The 18,339-nt window shown below is 48.0% G+C and overlaps 1 protein-coding gene across 2 annotated transcripts; it reads left to right on the top strand.

Moving 5' to 3' along the window:
* The first annotated feature begins 3,435 nt into the window (after positions 1–3,435).
* Positions 3,436–6,326, top strand: Rnf223 (ring finger protein 223). Of its 2 annotated transcripts, none has more exons than NM_001398967.1 (2): positions 3,436–3,717; positions 5,065–6,326. In NM_001398967.1, the coding sequence occupies exon 2, from the start codon at positions 5,074–5,076 to the stop codon at positions 5,839–5,841; it is 768 nt and encodes a 255-aa protein (NP_001385896.1). In that variant the 5' UTR covers positions 3,436–3,717; positions 5,065–5,073; the 3' UTR covers positions 5,842–6,326. The 2 variants fall into 2 exon arrangements, with proteins under 2 accessions (NP_001385896.1, XP_038967326.1); XM_039111398.2 differs by lacking the exon at positions 3,436–3,717 and adding an exon at positions 3,731–4,285.
* Positions 6,327–18,339: the final 12,013 nt, after the last annotated feature.

Consider the following 18,339-nt stretch of genomic DNA (forward strand, 5'->3'; position numbering starts at 1 on the left):
GCTACCATGCTTCTTGCCATTCTGATAATGGACTAAACTCTAAAACAGTAAACAAGCCCCAATTAAATACTTTCTTTTATAAGAGTTGCTGAGGTAATGATGTCTCTTCACAGCAATAGAACACTCACTAAGACACTGCCCTTTGCTTTGTAACTTCTGTTGATCTCCCTATGCACTGACTAAAGAGACATCTGTTCAGACTTCAAATGAGTTTCGTGCCTGTGGCATCCAAAGAGCAACCCCTCTGCCCTTGGCCTTATTTCAGAAAGTGCTGGGCAGTAAGAAGCTAGGAGGCTAAGATATGAGGTTTAGGCCCAGCTCCTTTGTTCTGAGACCAATGCCCTGGCCCTGGGAACAGTGTGGAGTAGTGTGAGCTACAGGACGGAATCTGACCCAGCATCTTTACGTTCAGCAGCTTGACACCCTTTGGCCTACAGCAGCATTGGGTGCTGTAGCCAGCATGAAGCACCCTAAGGTTTATGGTTCCCCAGATGATTTCTAATGAAAAGTGAAAGTGGAAACTCCAGATTATTCCAGCCACCTCCGTGTGCCACCCATCCCCTATCCCTCCTCTTTCTGGTCCCCACACCTTCATTCCTTTGTGCACTCACTGGTTATTATTGGGCAGTGCTGGAAGTGTTCCAAAGCCAGCCCATTGAGGATGAGTGGGGCAGAAAAAGGATCAACAGCCTTAGGAGGAGGGCCAGACCAGAGGCCATAAGAGTGATAGGACAGGGATTGGGGCTGCTCGGTCATGAGCACAGGAAGAACTTTCACAGAACAAACCCATCAGTCCTAAACAAGCTTTCATATAGGGCTGGAGACCTCGTCCTCACTGCTGGGTGCAGAAGGATACTTTTGGTTAGGCTACCTTATGTCCCAACAGTATGAGACCAGGTCTACATTCAGCCCCAAAAGATGGCGTAAAATAGTAGGTGTAGTGGCTTATACCCAGTATTTTAATCCCGGCACTGGGAAGCAGAAACAGGCAGATCTCTGAGTTTGAGGCCAGCCTGATCTACAGAGTGAGTTCCATGACAGCCAGAGCTGTTACATGGAGAAACTGTCTGAAAGGAGTGGGGCCCACATCCAGGGGCACCTTCTACCCTGAAGTCTACCTGTTCCATCACAGCACCCATTGTGGGAAACTAGTTTGTATTTAGCTAGGAGCTGGTGCCTTAGGAGAAATTCTGGCCACAGGGCAACCAGTACCAAATGAGAATGTGCATCCAACCTTTCATGTCCATTGTTTGGGGATAGCAGAATGGTCAGAGATGACCAGCACCAGGTGGGAAGACATAGATGAGTGTTGGGTCTTAGTCTGAAAGCTAAGAAGTCTTAGTCCTAAATAACCTCATGCACTTGCCATACCTTGTCTCCCAACAGTGCACCATCATGGACTTGTAGCCCGGTCCATAGCCTTGGTAGTGAGAACTAGAGTTGGGGTAAGTGTGAGGTTATTACTGAGAGGGTATGACCACTTTGATACAAGGGTAGAGGCTCACAGTCAGAGCCCCTAGGGCTCTAGGGCCATAGTGAGGCAATAAGAAAGAAAGTTGGCCTTGTAGACACATGCTAACACAAATGAATACCTGTGCTCAATGGTAGTACTATGTTGACGTGCACATCCACATCCACACATTCACTTGCTTGGCAATTTCACTTTCCTGCTTCTTAGGATAGGGTCAAGATGGACCCCACTTACTGCCCTAGACAATGTACTCTGAGCTCTTCCTATACTGGTCTTTGCTCCTCCAATTCCTGGTCCCTCTGCAAGCTGGGAGTTGACTCCCCTTGAGGTCAGGCCTGGAAGAAGGCCAGGGCTGTGAGAGGCCTGATAGATTCCTAAGGCCTCACAGTACATTTGCCTCAGGATATTGACTGTTCACTGGGTAGCCTTGGTGATCTCAGAGCTTGGATATTCCCAGAGCCCTCTGAAGATTGTTCCTAGAACATCTGGGACTCCAGCTTCCTAGAGGCATCATGTGACAAGAGAGTCATACTCTACACAGATCACTTGGGCTGGACCTTGGGCAGCATTCTGTCCTCAGCACCTCATACCCTCTAAAATCCTAGACACCCCCCCCAAAGACTCTATCTTCCTCTTTAGATCTTTAGATACCTACCCATCTTCCCTCTAGGCCTCCATTCTCCCTCAATCCCTTACTTCCCTGAGCCCCATTTTAGGTTCTTAGTATTCATGGAATTAGGTTCCTAGTACTTGTGGAATTAGGCAGGGGACCCTCTGTCCTTTCAGAGCTCAGGTCCCCTTTTCTGATAGGACATTGTCCACAGGTTCTCACAGTCACGCATATCTTAGCTCCCTTGAAAGTTGGCCTTGAGCATAGACATCTAGGAACAAAACTGTGGCAGTTTCCAGAGATCTGAACCATTGTGTGGTCATTGGGTACCTGTAGATAGTTGAGTACCTAAGGCCATCCTCCTACCAAGATGAGGTCCTCCTAGCATCATACCCTCCTCCACAGGCCTGTGTGTGAGCTCCCATCTCAGGACCCTACAATTCACTGTGCCAGAATACGATTAAACCTCAGGGGTAGGGAAGAACTTGGACTGACCAAAGTGAGTGAGGAAAAGTCCACTGGGGTTATTGAGTCTGGTCAACAAGGATATCTTGGCCCAATAGGCCTGGAGTAGACCAGAGGTTGCCTGTGCTACTGCCCACACTCCCTATCCCATCCCATTCAAGTGTGAAACTCCCTGCCCCAACCTTAGATGCTACCAGTCCTTTAGACCAACATTTTCTTCTATTTACCTGGTCAAAACTTCTTGAGATCCCATCCTTTCAAGCACAGCTGAAGACTAGGGGCTTCCTAGGTGTAGAACAAATGGTACCCAAGCAGGTTCCCACACTCTACTGTGACTAGCCTGGGTCCCTAATGTTCTTAACTGACCCCAATATCTAGGCTGTTGTCCAGACCTGCCTAGCACTGACCTTGCACCCCTGCTTCCCGGACTTCAGATCAGGGAGTTCCCCCAAAGACAGCAGGGTGCTGAAGCAGCAGCAGATGGGGGCCTTGCATGAAGCAATTGTAAGAATATAGGTAAGATGGAAGGAGAAAGAACAGGACATTGCGGGGCACAGAGATGGGGCAGAAGGGGACAAACTGGGCTATATCTGAAAGTGTGCTAGACTCAGTGAAGGGTCCCTGCTGAGCACACTTTGGGATCAGGTGGGCACACTTGCTTTCCAGAGTGGAGGGGTTTGAGTACCTAAGCATCTACTCTTAGTGTGGAATCCTAAGGCAAGAGGCCCATGCTGATCCTAGACCTATCCTGGCTTTCACCCTTCCTCTGGTTCCCCACCCATCTGAGTCAGCCAGGGAAGAGAACAGCCAATCGCTGATGTTCAGGGCCACACCCCCAGCCACCATGTCCTGGAGGGTATAAATACACCTGCTTCAAAACTCATGGCCTGAGAATTCACACCTGTCTCAGTCAGCCGCCTCCTGGTTGAACACGGGCATCATACCTCCACTCCCACTACACACAGGAGAGGTGTGCCGGCCAGACCGGTGCCACCGGGAGGCTTTCCGCTGCTAGCCTGTGAAGGAACACCTGCCAGGTGGAGCAGAGGCTGAGTCGGACCTGAAGGACGGGGAATAAGCTCTACTAGAGCTGGTCAGCCCAGAGACACAGAGCTTTGCTGTGACCAGTGGAGAGGATCATGCCTAGGAACTGCTGACCCCAGGCTACCAGGTAAGGCAAGCTTAGCCTGTCCTGACCTTTCACCTATGCAGTCTCAGGGTGAGGCCCCTTCATGGAAGGTGAGGCCTGGTGACAAGGAACCAGTCCTGTGAGCAGCACAGGTCAGGGGAGGAGAAATCCAGGTCCCTGTTAGACCTTGCCAAGACCACTGCTGCTTCCAGGAAATGGTGACATCTCATGCGAGAAGGTTGGGGCTCTCGTGATGTCACAGTGATGTCAGATGATTCACAGACCCGGTGATGGTTCAGCAATCCCTAAGCCATTCTGCTAACTCACCTACTTGGGGCTGACGAGTGAGGCAGGGAGATGGGTCATCTCTGTTGTGGCTGCTGGGCTCCATGGGATATAAGGTTCAGGGTTTTGTGGTGAATATTCTAATCTGGTCAGAGTGCCTGTGGTTCCTCAGGGATATTCCTGACTGGGAGAGGGGTGGTGGTGGTAAGCCATCAGTACTAAGTGGTCAGTGTATTTCTAGGATTCCTCTCAGAGACGGGAGGTGAGCTGTCAAAAAGAGAAGGCCTGGATCCTCTTCGTCCCACCTTCTCCTTGACAGGCAATGGTATGATCAATTCTGGCAGAACAGGGCAGAGGAGTTCTGGGCACTGGTTATGGAGCATTTTAATTGCTGACTTCTGACACTTGTCCTTCTCCCTACTGAACAAGCTGGCCCCAGATTCCAGCCGCAGCTGTTCAAAGGCTTCGTAGGCCCCTACTAAAGCCCTTCCTATTTCTTGGAGCTTTATGGGCCCAGCTGCCCTCCCAGAGACCCCAGAATCCTTACACAGCTGCCAGCAACTCAGATGTATGCCATACAAATCAGGGACCCATACCATGACCAAATTCAAACTCCTTCCACCTGATCCAGAGCCACAGGTAGCTCATGAGCCTGTCAGGACCCAGCTTTCAGTGGACTGGGCCAGAAGACCCTAGTTAAGTCACTCCACCTTGAAGCTGTCTTCTCCAAATGGAGGAGCTGTTATGATTATTCTGTGGCATGAGTTCAGCCTTGGAGAGCATAGACAAAAATAGTAGCTGCAGTGGGCCACTCTCGTTATTAGCATGGAGAAGGGTGGGCAACAGGTGTCCAGCCATCAGTGTTGACAACCCTTAGCGCCTGGCCTCTATTCTTGAAATCTGTCTGGACTGTCCATGCCTGGGGTACTCTTGACCTTGTAGTGAATAGAAGAGGAGAGGTTACAGTTTGGACATGGGTAGAATTTTGGGGGCACCTACAGGTGGATAGTGTCCTTCATTGGCGTCTTTAGGGGAAAGAAGAGGTATGACAAGCTGGCTCTTCAGGAAAAGGGCAGTTTGTAATGTCCTGTCTCTGTTCCACAGTTCAGAGTCATGTCATCAGTCCAGAGGATATGGCGCACTGCTATGCCACCCTACCACCAGAACAGCTCCACAGCCACAGTGCCCAGGTCTCCTGGCTCAAGTGGCAGCCCCAAGTCCCCCAGTACTCCTGGCTCAGTGAAGGTGGCCTCCCCATTGGAATGTTCCATTTGCTTCTCAGGCTACGACAACATCTTCAAGACGCCCAAAGAGCTTTCCTGCACTCATGTCTTCTGTCTTGAGTGCTTGGCTAGGCTGGCAGCGGCCCAGCCTGCAGGCCGTCCTGGCAGAGAAGCCGTGCCCTGCCCATTCTGCCGGCAGCCCACAACTGTGCCCGCTGCTGGGGCTCCTGCACTGCGTACCAGTCGTCAGCTACAGGCCAAGATGCCGGCGCACCTACAGAGAGAGGAGCCTGTGTGGCTGGAGGGCACCAAACTGTGTTGCCGCCCTTCGCCCACTGCTTCTGGCCAAGAGGCCAGTGACTTTGTATGTGTGGATGTAGGCCTGAGCAAACCACCTGAGCCCACCGTACCTATACCTGTCCAAGACCCTGCACCCAACCCAGGCTGTCTGGCCCGCTGTTGGGCACGCTGTAGGGAATGGCGTCGTGTAGCGCTGGTTTCCGTGCTGTTGCTGGTGCTGTTTTGTGTGGTACTCTGGCCTGTGCACTGTGCACTCAAAACTGGAAATCTGCATTGCATTAACCGGCCACCTGCAGCCACTGTCACCATCGCTGCCACCACCGATGCCCTATCCCTTGGGCTCTTAGCCAACAACTAGGGTCACCACTTGGGCCAGGCCAGCTATTCCAAAAACTCCATGGCTAGGTCTCTAATACACTGAGGTCAGGAACACAGCAGCTTTTGAAGTTAGTTGGTCCCCCAGAACCCCATATAGGACACGTACATGTTCCTCACTCTTCAGGACTAGATGCCAACGAGGACAAAAAGAGTCCTCAAAGCCTCCAAGAACTTCTAAAGGCTCGAGAGACTGCCCTGGGATCCTGTCATACAGATGGGGAAAGGAGCCCCGGGGACGTCTGGTCAGATGTCTGGCCTCCCTGAACACACGGAACTGGCAAAACAGCAGGAGTTTGCCATCCTTCCTTTCCTAAGACATTGCTGGGGGTGCTGAGCAGCTGGTTATCCAAGAGTGAGAGTGAAGAGGCAGGTCACCCTCTGCCCATGCCACAGCGGGAACTTGCCAGCTGTCCCCAGCCATTATGAATAGTACATTTCAAAATAAATTATTTTGTATAAATATTATATCTCTGTGTACCCCCGTCTCTGTCCTTTACCATTCAATTTGTCCTGTTAGAAAGGCTTCCACCCCACATCCCCGCAACCCAGCCTCCACTCAGGTAACCTGATCACAGCAGGAGGCAGAGGGGGCAGGAACCCGTAATCATCTTCCCGGGCTTCACAAGGGCAACGATAACTTTTGATGATTTGGCTACTAACCAACACCAGGAAGCTGGGAACCAGTAGGTGGCCTGAAAACCTACAGGCCATAGGACCCTTCCAGCAGATCCCCAGCCTTCTCCAGGCCAGCCTGGATACTGAAATAGCAGTTTAATGTCATGAGGACCAAGCGGAGCCCTGCCCACCTCAGGACTGCCCATTTTTACCAGACTACGTCTTGCCTCGCTGCTGGGCACCTGGAACAACACCGGCACTAAGCTCAGGAGAGGCAAAAGTCAGTCAGTCCTTAATGTGGATCCTTAGTTGGGGTCTGGGATGATTGCTGTGGAAGATCGACTCCGTCTCCTGAGTACCCAGGCACAGCTGTTGTACCACTGGAAGTTGGGAATGGGGGTCCCTGGTCCATGCTTCCCCTCAGGACGCCCACAAGCCAGGCAAGAAGAGGAAGGCAGGGAGTGGCGGGGGGAGAGTAGATTGATTCTGAGTGCTGATAGTACGGAGGGGCTAGAAGAGAGAAGGCCTTCTCTGGGAGCTTTTTATTAGCCCCCACCCAGGTGATCCTTGATGAAGAGACAGCCTTTGCTTGTTCAAGCTGCTTTATTTGATGGTGGATATGTGAATGCATGCACCTCACTCAGGGTGGACCAAGGATTAAATACCCTTTGCAGGAAGAACGCCTAGGAAGGGAAGCTCATTGGCTGAATGTTGGGGGAGTGGGGGGCTCGTTCTAGATATTTCGTTAACATGAAGAACTCCAGGTTTTTATGATACATGACTGCCTCTCGGTGGGGTGTTGTGGTTACATGTTCCAGAGAAGGTAGAGTCAGGCAGCCAGCTGGCTCCACTCTTACCGTCCTCAATTTGGAGATTCACTCAATCTTACCCATTCTTCTGTCTGCTGGCATGGTCCACTGCTCCATAACTCTTTTGCTTTTGTAAAGCAGAGGTGTCATTGGAGTGACTGTCTCCTATGTTATCTGTAATTAAAATTTTGGATGGGGCAGAGTGGAAGCATCAGAATAAAACATAGCATAAGCCAGAGGTATAGTGAGGGGTGGGGGCCAGGATTATTGAACCAACTTAATTGCTCAATGGATTGAAATCTGAAGATCAAATCTGTACAGAGTTTGAGTGTATAAACATCAATATTTTGCAAGTCCCCCCAAATTTAGCAGTCACTAGACCCTAGCAAAATCTCCAGTCAACTGGTGCATCTGAGCAAGGCGGCTGTGGTCCCAGCAGCCAAGCTGTCTTCCCTTTCTTGTAGAGATAAGCTCATAGAATGATCGATCGTAAAAGGGATGCAGAACCCTGGCACATCTGTGCAGTTATGTCTGTGCATATATATATACATGCATTCTTTTACACCAGAAGTTAGGGTAATGCACAAGCTGATCAGGTAACAGTTTGATTGGTAGCACATTGGTAGTCTGTTGCTATAGCCCTAGGAAAGAGGCAAGGGTGTTAATCGAACTCTAGTCCTGCAAGGAACCCTTTAAGTGGGAAGTCACTTCTGTTGCATTAAGGAAAGCAGAGGGAAGAGTTGGGAATTGATCTGCTTCAGGTAGTTGGGAAAGAAAATACCGTGGTAATTTTGTATTTGGGATATGCAGTAACAGCTTGTCTGTAAAAAAGAAACTGCCTTAAGTAGATAGTATTATTTTATTAATTAAAGATTTTTTTTTTGGTTCTTTTTTTCGGAGCTGGGGACCGAACCCAGGGCCTTGCGCTTCCTAGGCAAGCGCTCTACCACTGAGCTAAATCCCCAACCCCTATTAATTAAAGATTAAACAATGGTTATTATAGTTGTCGGTTTAACCTGCGGGAGGCGGAACCAATATGATTTTTTGAAGCTGAAAAGAATTTTTAAACAAATTGAGAATTTTTAGAACAATTTTGGGTTCAAAAGCAGGAACATTGTTTTAAGTGTTCCTGTTAGGGAGAAGAACAAGCATTTAAACAAAGAAGCGTGCGAATTGAGCTGTGTGTGTTCCAAGATGTCAGCAGCAAGATTCCACCCATTATTTTTCTCTGGGGGGCTCTTCCCACCTGGGTGGAGGGGAAGGCGCCTCCTCTGCTGGACCCTGCTGCCAGCCATTTGCTCCAGCAGGCAGGTCCTTCTTTCCCAGACCCAAGCTTTGCCTTCCCCATCCTGTCTGGCTCATGGATGCCCTGAGGGGAAGTGTGGATCAGGGACCCCAATTCCCAACTCCCAACAACAGCCGCACCTGGGCACTCAGGAGACAGGGAACCACAGCAATCATCCCAGACTGTTGTTTCCCACCCTGGAAAACACGGACTGAGGAAACCCATTACACACTGCATTTTGCCTCTCCTGAGTAAGGTTTGCTGGGGGCAGTCTACACACCCCAGTGGCGAGGCAGGACACAGCCTGGCACAGGTTCTGCCACTAGCCCCAGGAATCCTGTACTACCAGTGAGTATGGCCAGAAGAACCCAGAGCACTTCAGCTTGGGCAAGTTTCAGCGTCCTCACCTCTGACCCCAAGGACCAGATACTTCCCGTTCTAACTAGCTGTGCCTTTGGCTAGGGCAGGGAGGGGGTTTAGGGAGGTACTAGCTGGGTCCAGCTTTGGGAACCCCTACACACACCCCTGCCCCAGCACCAGTAGACAGCAAACCGGGTTCACTTGAAGGTACCACAAAGCCACAGACCAGCTGTGATGGGGAAGGGTTCTATGTCTCATGAGCTAGTGACTTTGCAGTCTGTCATATAGTGATGCATACATGTGGAGCCACACCCATGTCACTGGCAGGTCCAGTCATGTGAGAATGCCTGGTCACATGAGCGTATCACATAGGCCTTCATTCCAAAAGCCTTATCCATTGTAACCAAGACAATGCTGAGTCGTCCATGACAAGGACCACCCTGAATCAGACCACCCTGAAGTGGTTAAGGTTAAGGCAGGGCACAAGGAAGCTGGGCTAAAGTACAGGTCAAGTCAGTCTCAGACTGTGCCTATCCTTGTCCATAAGGTCACACCACAGGACCATACAAAGCGTCTGGAATTGTGGCACCCACAGGTTCACATGTAATCTCTTGTCAGTCCTCCAACTCCATTTCAGCTGGGAACCAGGAACCAGGACAGGACACTGGGATCTCCAAATGGGCTTTCCACCGCTAGAACCTAGGCCCATCCAGACTGAGGAGCAGAATCCTGGATGTTTTCCACAGCTCTAGTCATGGTTGATCAGTAAAACAGTCCTTCAAGAAAACACAGGGAGAGGCTCTAGTGCACCTGGGGCGCCCCGGGGTTCTGCTTCCTGTAGCTCCAGGTTCTTCTAGCACACAGTCCTGACCCTGTGGAGACTTCCCAGGACCCCAAGATGCTGGAGTCCGCAGGTACTGCTCAGATCAGGAGCTGTGACTGGGACCCAGTACCCGTCCACCTATGCGCGCTGGTGCTGCCCCTCCCAACCTGTTTGCACAGTCACAGCTTCTGGCCTTGGATAACTACTGCAGGCCCAGGACGCACGCCTTCCTGCACTAGCCTCAGACAGAAGCAGTGGCTGGCTCCCTCCCTACTTACTTGTGGTAATGATTGACATTCAGCAAATTCAGGTGAATAGATAGAAGCTCAGGGAGGCAAGGTGGGTCAGGTGGGCGTGGCCTAAGTAGTGAGAGGTGCATCAGTGGGACCCAAAGGGAGGATGAGAGGGACGGGTGCAGGAGTTGGGTCAGGGAGGAGGCAGAACCCAGAAAGGAAGGTGGCATTTTTAGGGAGGGACCAACAGGCAAAGGTGAATCTAAAGGTGGATTCGTAGGGTGGAACAGGGAAGAGGACTCTGATTAGTCGGAGGTGCGCTGTGGGGCTCACGTGTTTAAGGATGCAGTCAACCAGAACATTAATCTCGACAATGGTGTTGGTATGTCTGATACTTGCCCTAAAAGGGTCACTATTGGCTCTTGAGCCTACATGGATCCGGCGGCCCATCCCCCAGCCACATCTCTGGCTTGCTGCTCTGAACCAGGTTCACCTCCTCCAGAAAACTTAAGGATGTCAGCCGCGGTGCAGCCCACTAAAGCACTACTACCAGGGCTTCACAGTACCGGAGCAGTGAGCTGGAGACCCCTGATCGGTTGTGGGGTTTACGGATGAGAAACAGATGCATCACCGGCACTCTCGTGGGCTGATTTAGAGATAAGCGAGGACTGATCGTGTGGTGGTATGGATGATAGACCAGAGTCAAACAAAAGGAGAGGCAAGGGAATACTTGGGGTGGGACAGAGACCCCAAGTGTCTTAGGTGCCTAGGAAAGAAAAGGAAGGGCAAGATTAGTACCTGAGTTCTATTTGGGAAAAAGTCGTCCTTAGGGACTTCTGAGGAACTGCAGTTTTACCTGCTTCCACTCACAGCTGCGGGCAGAAAGAATCTGTGCCTGGGAAAGAAATAGGTACCATTGAATAAAAACGGTTACCAAAGCTGTTTTGGGTCAGGAAGGGTATGAGTGGGAGTACAGGTGGAGCTGCTCCGGATCCCTGGATCAGAGGCCTGGATTTGAAGTTGACAACGTGGCGTCTTATTTCTGTGATCAAACACCATGACCAAAAGCAACTTGGGGAGAAAAGGGTTTATTTCAGTTTACATTATGGGTACAGTAATTATGAAGGGAAGTCAAGGCAAGAACCTGACTTCTGGTAAGAACAGAAGCACAGACCATGGAGGGATGCTGCTCACAGGCTTACTCCCTATGGCGTCTCAGTGTGCTCTCTCACGGTACTCAGGACCACGGGAGGACCAGCGCCATCTACAGTCCTCCCACATCAAGGATCAGGAAAATTCTCCCACAGACTTACCTACTACTGAGCTTAGGGCTTCCTCATTCTCAGCATAGACTTGGGGACCTGTAATTCTTATCCACTGGGATCACCTGGATGACGCTGTACCTCAGTTCCTTCTGAGCCCTGGGTCTGGTGCTCAGCCATGTTGCACAGCCACCTTCAACTGCAAGCTGTAATTCTGGCCGTTATTGGAAGCGCTTGTTCTAAGGGAAAGCATGCCCGTATGTTCTGCAGAGCAACACCCATACACAAGCAGTCACTCACTTCTCTGGACCTTCCTTTATCCCAGCATTCTACAGCTGTCTACAGCTGTCTCTAGAAGCAAGGAGTAAGGGAGCTGGCACTGTTGCTGCAATAGTGTCTGAGCAGATGGAGACTTCAGCATGGTTCCACTGATACCTCCTCTTATCCAACATCCTTGGACCCCTGTCCCAACCCCAGAGGATAAGAGTACAATGTGGAAACGTGTGGAACCATCTCCAATGTTTCTCAGAAGCCCCACGTGGCCTTCTCACTAGGGTCCTTAGCACAACCGAGCTCCTTCATTCCTCGTGGCCTTAAGAAACTAGCAGGGAGACTGGGCAAGCTAGGAAGAACCTGGACGACACCCTCCACAGGGATGGGAAATATAAAAATTGTTAATTCCTGAGGTAAAGCCAGAGTCCTGTGTCTCTGTCTGCCATTGCTCTCCTTCCCAGGTCCCTGTGTGGCTCACTGCAGCAATGGCCAAGAGAAGTGGTACCTATGAACGAGATCTGAAGACGCTGTGTCTGCAAAAACTGATGAGAATTGCAGCCTTGTGAAGAGATTGGAATGTTGTAGGCCTAGAAACTAATTGGGTTATCTTGGGCTACTCGTAGTCCTCTGGAACAGACATCCCTTGCCCACTTCTTTTTGGAAACTAAAATCTCGTGACTAATAGATAAAAACCTCTTAGAATCTGTTAACTGAGCAAACCACCAGCTTCCACCAACCCAAAAGCTCAGATATTCTCTTGGGCCTATAGAAAAACTTCTCCCATTTCACTTGACTGCTTCTCTGATGTACAGATGTTGCAATCTCCTAAGGAGGAGGGTGTGGACAACCCTAGGAGCAAGAAGTGGCCCTTCTTGGGCTGGAGAGATGGCTCAGCGGTTAAGAGCACTGACTGCCCTTCCAGAGGTTATGAGTTCAAATCCCAGCAACCACATGGTGGCTCACAACCATCTGTAATGAGATCTGATGCCCTCTTCTGGTGTGTCTGAAGACAGCGACAGTGTGCTTATATAATAAATGAATAAATCTTTAAAAAAATTAGCTTAAAAAAAAAAGAAGTGGCCCTTCTTAAATCAATCCTTGTTTTCCACATTGGCCCAAGATGACCTGAGCTAAACTGATGGATCAAGGGAAAAGAATGTTTCCATATATTACCAGGGTACACACACACACACACACACACACACACACACACACACGGGTAACTACTTGAGAACATGGGGAATTCAAAGTGTTTGGAAACACCATCTCTTTACTTTAAAAAAAGATTTATTAATTTTTATTTTATGTATGTCTGTGTGAGGGTATTGAATCCCCTAGACCTGAGTTATAGACAGTTTTGAGCTGCCATGTGGGTGCTGGGAATTAAACCTGTGTCTTTTGGAAGAGCAGTCACTGCTTTTAACCACTGAGACATCTCTCCAAGCCCCACGTTGCTTTTCTTTTTTAAATTTTTTTTAATTTTATGTATATGAATACACTGTATCTGTCTTCAGATACACCAGAAGAGGGCATCAGATCCTATTACAGATGTTTGTGAGCCACCATTTGGTTGCTGGGATTTGAACTCAGGACCTCTGGAAGAGCAGACAGTACTCTTAACCACTGAGCCATTGCTCCAGCCCAGGTAGGGCTCTTTTCTTTTTTTTTTTTTTTTTTTTTTTTTTTTTTTTTTCTTTTTTTTTCGGAGCTGGGGACCGAACTCAGGGCCTTGCGCATGCTAGGCAAGCGCTCTACCACTGAGCTAAATCCCCAACCCCATAGGGCTCTTTTCTTAATCATACGTTTTTTGTTTTTGCTTTTTGAAACAGAGTGTCTCCATGTAGTCCTAGCTATCCTAGAGCTCCCTATTTAGACCAAGCTGAATTCATGGAAGTCTTGCCGCTACCTCCTGAATGCTGGAACTAAAGTTGTGTGCCATCATGCCCAGTTTCTTAATCATATGTTGAAGTTAAGAATAAAGATGATTGGGCTGGGGTTGGGGATTTAGCTCAGTGGTAGAGCGCTTGCCTAGCAAGCGCAAGGCCCTGGGTTCGGTCCTCAGCTCCGAAAAAAAGAAAAGAAAAAAAAAAAAAAAAGATGATTGGGCTGGAGAGATGGCTCAGTGGTTAAGAGTACTGTCTGCTCTTCCAGAGGTCCTGAGTTCAAATCCCAGCAACCACATGGTGGCTCACAACCACCTGTAATGGGGATCCAATGTCCTCTTCTGGTGTGTCTGAAGACAGCTGTAGTGTGCTCACATATGTTAAATGAATAGATAAATAAAATGTATATTAAAAAAAGAATAAAGATGATTTAGATCAATATACACACACTATTACTGGGAATAACCCGTGGTTCTCAGAAGAGGTAACATTAGATGCTGAGAACTGTCAGAATAGAAAGAACTATAAAATGAAAACATCTGTAGACCAGGCTGCCCTTGAACTCAGAGATCCATCTGCCTCTGCTTCCCGAGGGATTAAAGGCATGCGCCACCACTGCCTGGCAAAATATTTTTAAAGTCCAGAGAATGGGTGAAACAAGGTCGTTTTAAGGAAATGGCTAAATCAGACTTCACAGGAGTGACCAGAGATTACAAGTTATCTCCTTTACAATAAGCTTGTAAATTTTCACCTCTTTGCATATCGCGCGTGCGCAATTCCTGTTGTTCCGTTCCTTGCCGTTCTATGGCTGATGTTCTTGTCTTCGTCAGACAATTCAGCAGCCCTTCCACCTTCCACAGCAGCAGCCAACAGGCTTCCACCACCAGCTGCTCCCAAGAGGCTGCCTGGCAAGCCCGTCTACAGTTAAAAGAAAGCTTGCTTTCATCTTTGGGTACAAAGGATGGGTATGCTGCTCGCTGATACTATAAATTTAAAAACTTTCAAAGATTAATAACCTGAGACTTTTAAATTTAAAAAAGCTTCAAAACCGAGGCTCAATAACCTTCTAGCCCTCAGTTATTTATTAAAAAACAAGAACAGTGGAGCTCACCAACTGCCTCAGGGCTTTAAGTAAATACGTAAAAATAAATAAAAGTTCCTGACTTTAAGATACACTTAGGGGCTTCTTCCAAACAAAACCCTGCAAAGACCTTTATGGACTTTGGCAATTTTCGACAATAAGCTATAAAAACACAGGACAATAAAGAGATTGCTACCATTTTATTTCCTTCAGTGAAAATACAAAATCTGACAAGGCCTCTAAATGTTTCAAACATAAAAGTCAGGCCTTGCCTTTTCCCAGCATGAATAGGCTTCCTACTGAGATAGGTAAATTCACAATCAAGTTTCAGTGAAAAAGCAGAATCAAAACTACCACGCTGTTGTCACTGACCAAAAGTTTGTTTTTCCAACCCCCTTACAGCATTGTAATAAAAAAGATTTACCTTTCCGATGACTGCTCTCATTGCTCTGTCTCATGGCATTAAGAAGAAAAAATAAAATAAAAAGTTTAATGAATATAAAGATTCAGAGATTTAAATTTTTTTAAAGACTTATTTATTTATTATATGTGAGTACACTGTAGCTGCCTTCAGACACACCAGACATCAGATCCCATTATAGATGGTTGTGAGCCACCGTGTGGTTGCTGGGAATTGAACTCAGGACCTCTGGAAGAGCAGTCAGTGCTCTTAACTCCTGAACCATCGCACAGGTTGAGAGCCATTGGTTTATAGGATTATAGGTTTATAATTACCACTATTCTAATAGTTACTGGAATCATAATTGAGTCTACCAAAGGAACATTGGTTCTCAAACAGAAGTACAAACAGCTCAATTTACCAATGAGCTAGTTAAAAATGTTACCATCAGTCATGGGATCTGATGCCCTCTTCTGGTGTATAAGCGGCAGTGTACCCGTATACATAAAATTAATCTTTAAAATAAAGATGCTGGGGGAAAAATCCTGTGTGACACACTGCAGTTCCCAACGCCATTAAGTTGAACAAATATGTGATGGAGGGATGGGAAAGATTCGTGAATGGTGGAGAGGAATGGAACTAGAGACATAACATGAGACAAGGCTGTAGTGGACAAGGGAACAAATTGTTACCAAGTAGGGCCAGCAGAGCAGAGAGTAGTAGCCGGGAGCTTGTGTAGACTCAGACACTATCGATCGCCCTGGCTCTGAGCAAAGACAGGATGTCCAAGATGAAGAATGGCTCATGTTCTAGACTGGATCTCCTTAAAAGACCTCATGGATGCCCAATGGAGGCCATATTGATATTTGTGATCTGTGTTGTTTTATGCTGAGTTGAAGCCTGGGTTTTATGTGGATATCAGTTGTCTGGAGGACAAGTTGATGTCTGAGGCCTAAGCTATTACTTGTAAAAGTTGCTTTTCTTTGCCTGATGTATTTGTCTCCAAAGCTTACTGTCTCAGTCTGCTAACCTAGTCCTAGTCCTGGAAACTTCTAGCCTCTGCAAAATCTTATCTAGGACTTGAATGTGTTCAGCCTCAGAGACTTAGTGCTGAATAAGTTCACCCCTTCCTAGTCCTTGCTGGTTGATTCAACTCAGCTGCTCTGACTCAAACTTCTCTCCAAACAGACTGATTCAATCTGCCTTTTCTCTCTCTGTCTCTTGTGAATTTCTCTGCTTGACCTCAAACGAACCATAGCAATTTGTCCTAATTCTCTGGCCCATTCCATCTTCACTTGTGTTTAGCTCGTTACCTTTTCCACCTGTCTCTGTAAAACTCTTCTGGTAAAACAGCCTCCTCTCTCCGTGCACCGCTAAGTAGCTTCCTTGTCTTCTCTCTTCTAGTGAGAGTTGGCGTATCTTATCCTGTCTAATCTTTCTCTGATTCATCACTTTGTCTGCCATTTAATTATGCATCCCTTTGAAACATCGGTGCTTCCTTCTACAAACTAACTTTACCTTTGTTGTTTGGGACTAAAGGTGTGTAGTAAGGTCTGTGTTCCATCTAGAAGGATTAAAGCTGTGAGCTATGGGGGTTGGGGATTTAGCTCAGTGGTAGAGCACTTGCCTAGCAAGTGCAAGGCCCTGGGTTCGGTCCCCAGCTCCAAAAAGAAAAAGAAAAAGAAAAAAAAAAAAAGCTGTGAGCTATGGACTAAGCCATACTAGAAACAGGTTTTCTCAGTAAACACAATCTTAGCGTTCACAGTGTGATCAAATATCCTGCAACAACTACTGGAGACCATGTTGGTGTGTGTGGCCGGCACAGCTAATTGAGTACAGGTGATAAGTTGATGTCTGTGGTCCATGCTGCTGCCAAGGTCTAGATTGAGACCCATGGTTCTGCTGCAACCAGAGGTCATGTTGATATTCATGACCTGTGCTATTACCAAAGGTCATGTGGATGTTTGTGGTCTCTGCCAACTCTCAATCCATGTAAATGTCCTTGGGCCATGTGGCCAATGGGGGCCATCTTGATATGAGTGGCTTTTGCAACCACCTGAGGCCATGTTTATGACCCTGGTCCATGCTACCACTGAGGACTATGTTTGGGTCTGTTGAATTGGAAACTTAAGGGTTATTTAGAAAGTCAGTTGTTTTGAATGGTGTTTTGCTGGGGCAAACACGAAGGAAGCATTTAGCTGAAGTGGATACAGGTGAAAGATTAAGGCAGACTCATGACGGAATGTTTAGCTGAAGCAGACACAGGAGAGGATTTCTGCTGAAGCAAGCACGTGAAAGGATGTGTGATTCTTCACTAATGACACACATGTATTGGTCTGCCTCACATTGCTTAGTTGAGCTCCATTTGTTGCAACTCCATGGAGAGAAATGCACCGAAAAACTTCTGTTGGGGTGCTGCAGTTTCTTTCTTTTAAAAAAAAAAAAAGATTTATTTTATTCATTACATGTAAGTACACTGTAGCTGTCTTCGGACACACCAGAAGAGGGCATCAGATCTCATTACAGATGGTTGTGAGCCACCATGTAGTTGCTGGGATTTGAACTCAGGGCCTCTGAGAAGAGCAGTCAGTGCTTTTAACCACTGAACCATCTCTCCAGCCCTGCAGTTTCTTGTCACATCTGTGGACTTGGACTGATTGGACACACGTGCTGAGGCAAGACCCATGGGGGATACATGGTGTTTGGCGGGTGTATAGAAAGGACTCAATGGACAGTGACAGAGGCTGAGCCTGGCTTGCTTATAGAGCTTGCTGTCCAATGCTTGTTGGCTCTGCTGATCTTCACTTCAATGACAGAGGCATAGCCAAAAACTTCTCCTTGAGTTCCTGTTGACCTGGTTCCTCCTGCTGACTGGTACTGAGGCCGAGGCCTGACTGTCTCTGCTAGGTTGTATTACCATTTTTTTTTTTTTTGGTTCTTTTTTTCGGAGCTGGGGACCGAACCCAGGGCCTTGCACTTCCTAGGCAAGCGCTCTACCACTGAGCTAAATCCCCAACCCCTGTATCACCATTCTTGTAACCCAACTCAACCAAACGACTATTGGTGTATCCGTGAAGTGTTTGAGTGTGGATTCAGCTGCTGCTGCCTGCTGACCTGTGAACTGAACTTCCCATTTCCAGACAACACAGATGGGAGTTGCTCCAAAGAACCTTTCTAATCAGGTCTGCTTCCCCCACATCCTTTCTTTTCCACTACCTTTGATGGGTAGTGGGCTACAAGGATGTGAAAGTGTTTAAGAACTATCATTAAAAATAGGCTTTGAAGAATATTAAAGGTACAGTCTATGGTCCTGCTACAACCTATGGGTTGACGTTCATGTCCATGTTACCACTGTGGATGTCTGTGGTCTGTGCTGTTGCCGAAAGCCATGTCCATAACCATGGCTGTTGCTGCCACTAAGGACCAGTGTCTGTGCTGTGGCCAAGGGTCATGT

Source organism: Rattus norvegicus, chromosome 5 (genome assembly GCF_036323735.1).
Source record: "Rattus norvegicus strain BN/NHsdMcwi chromosome 5, GRCr8, whole genome shotgun sequence".
NCBI lineage: Eukaryota > Metazoa > Chordata > Mammalia > Rodentia > Muridae > Rattus > Rattus norvegicus.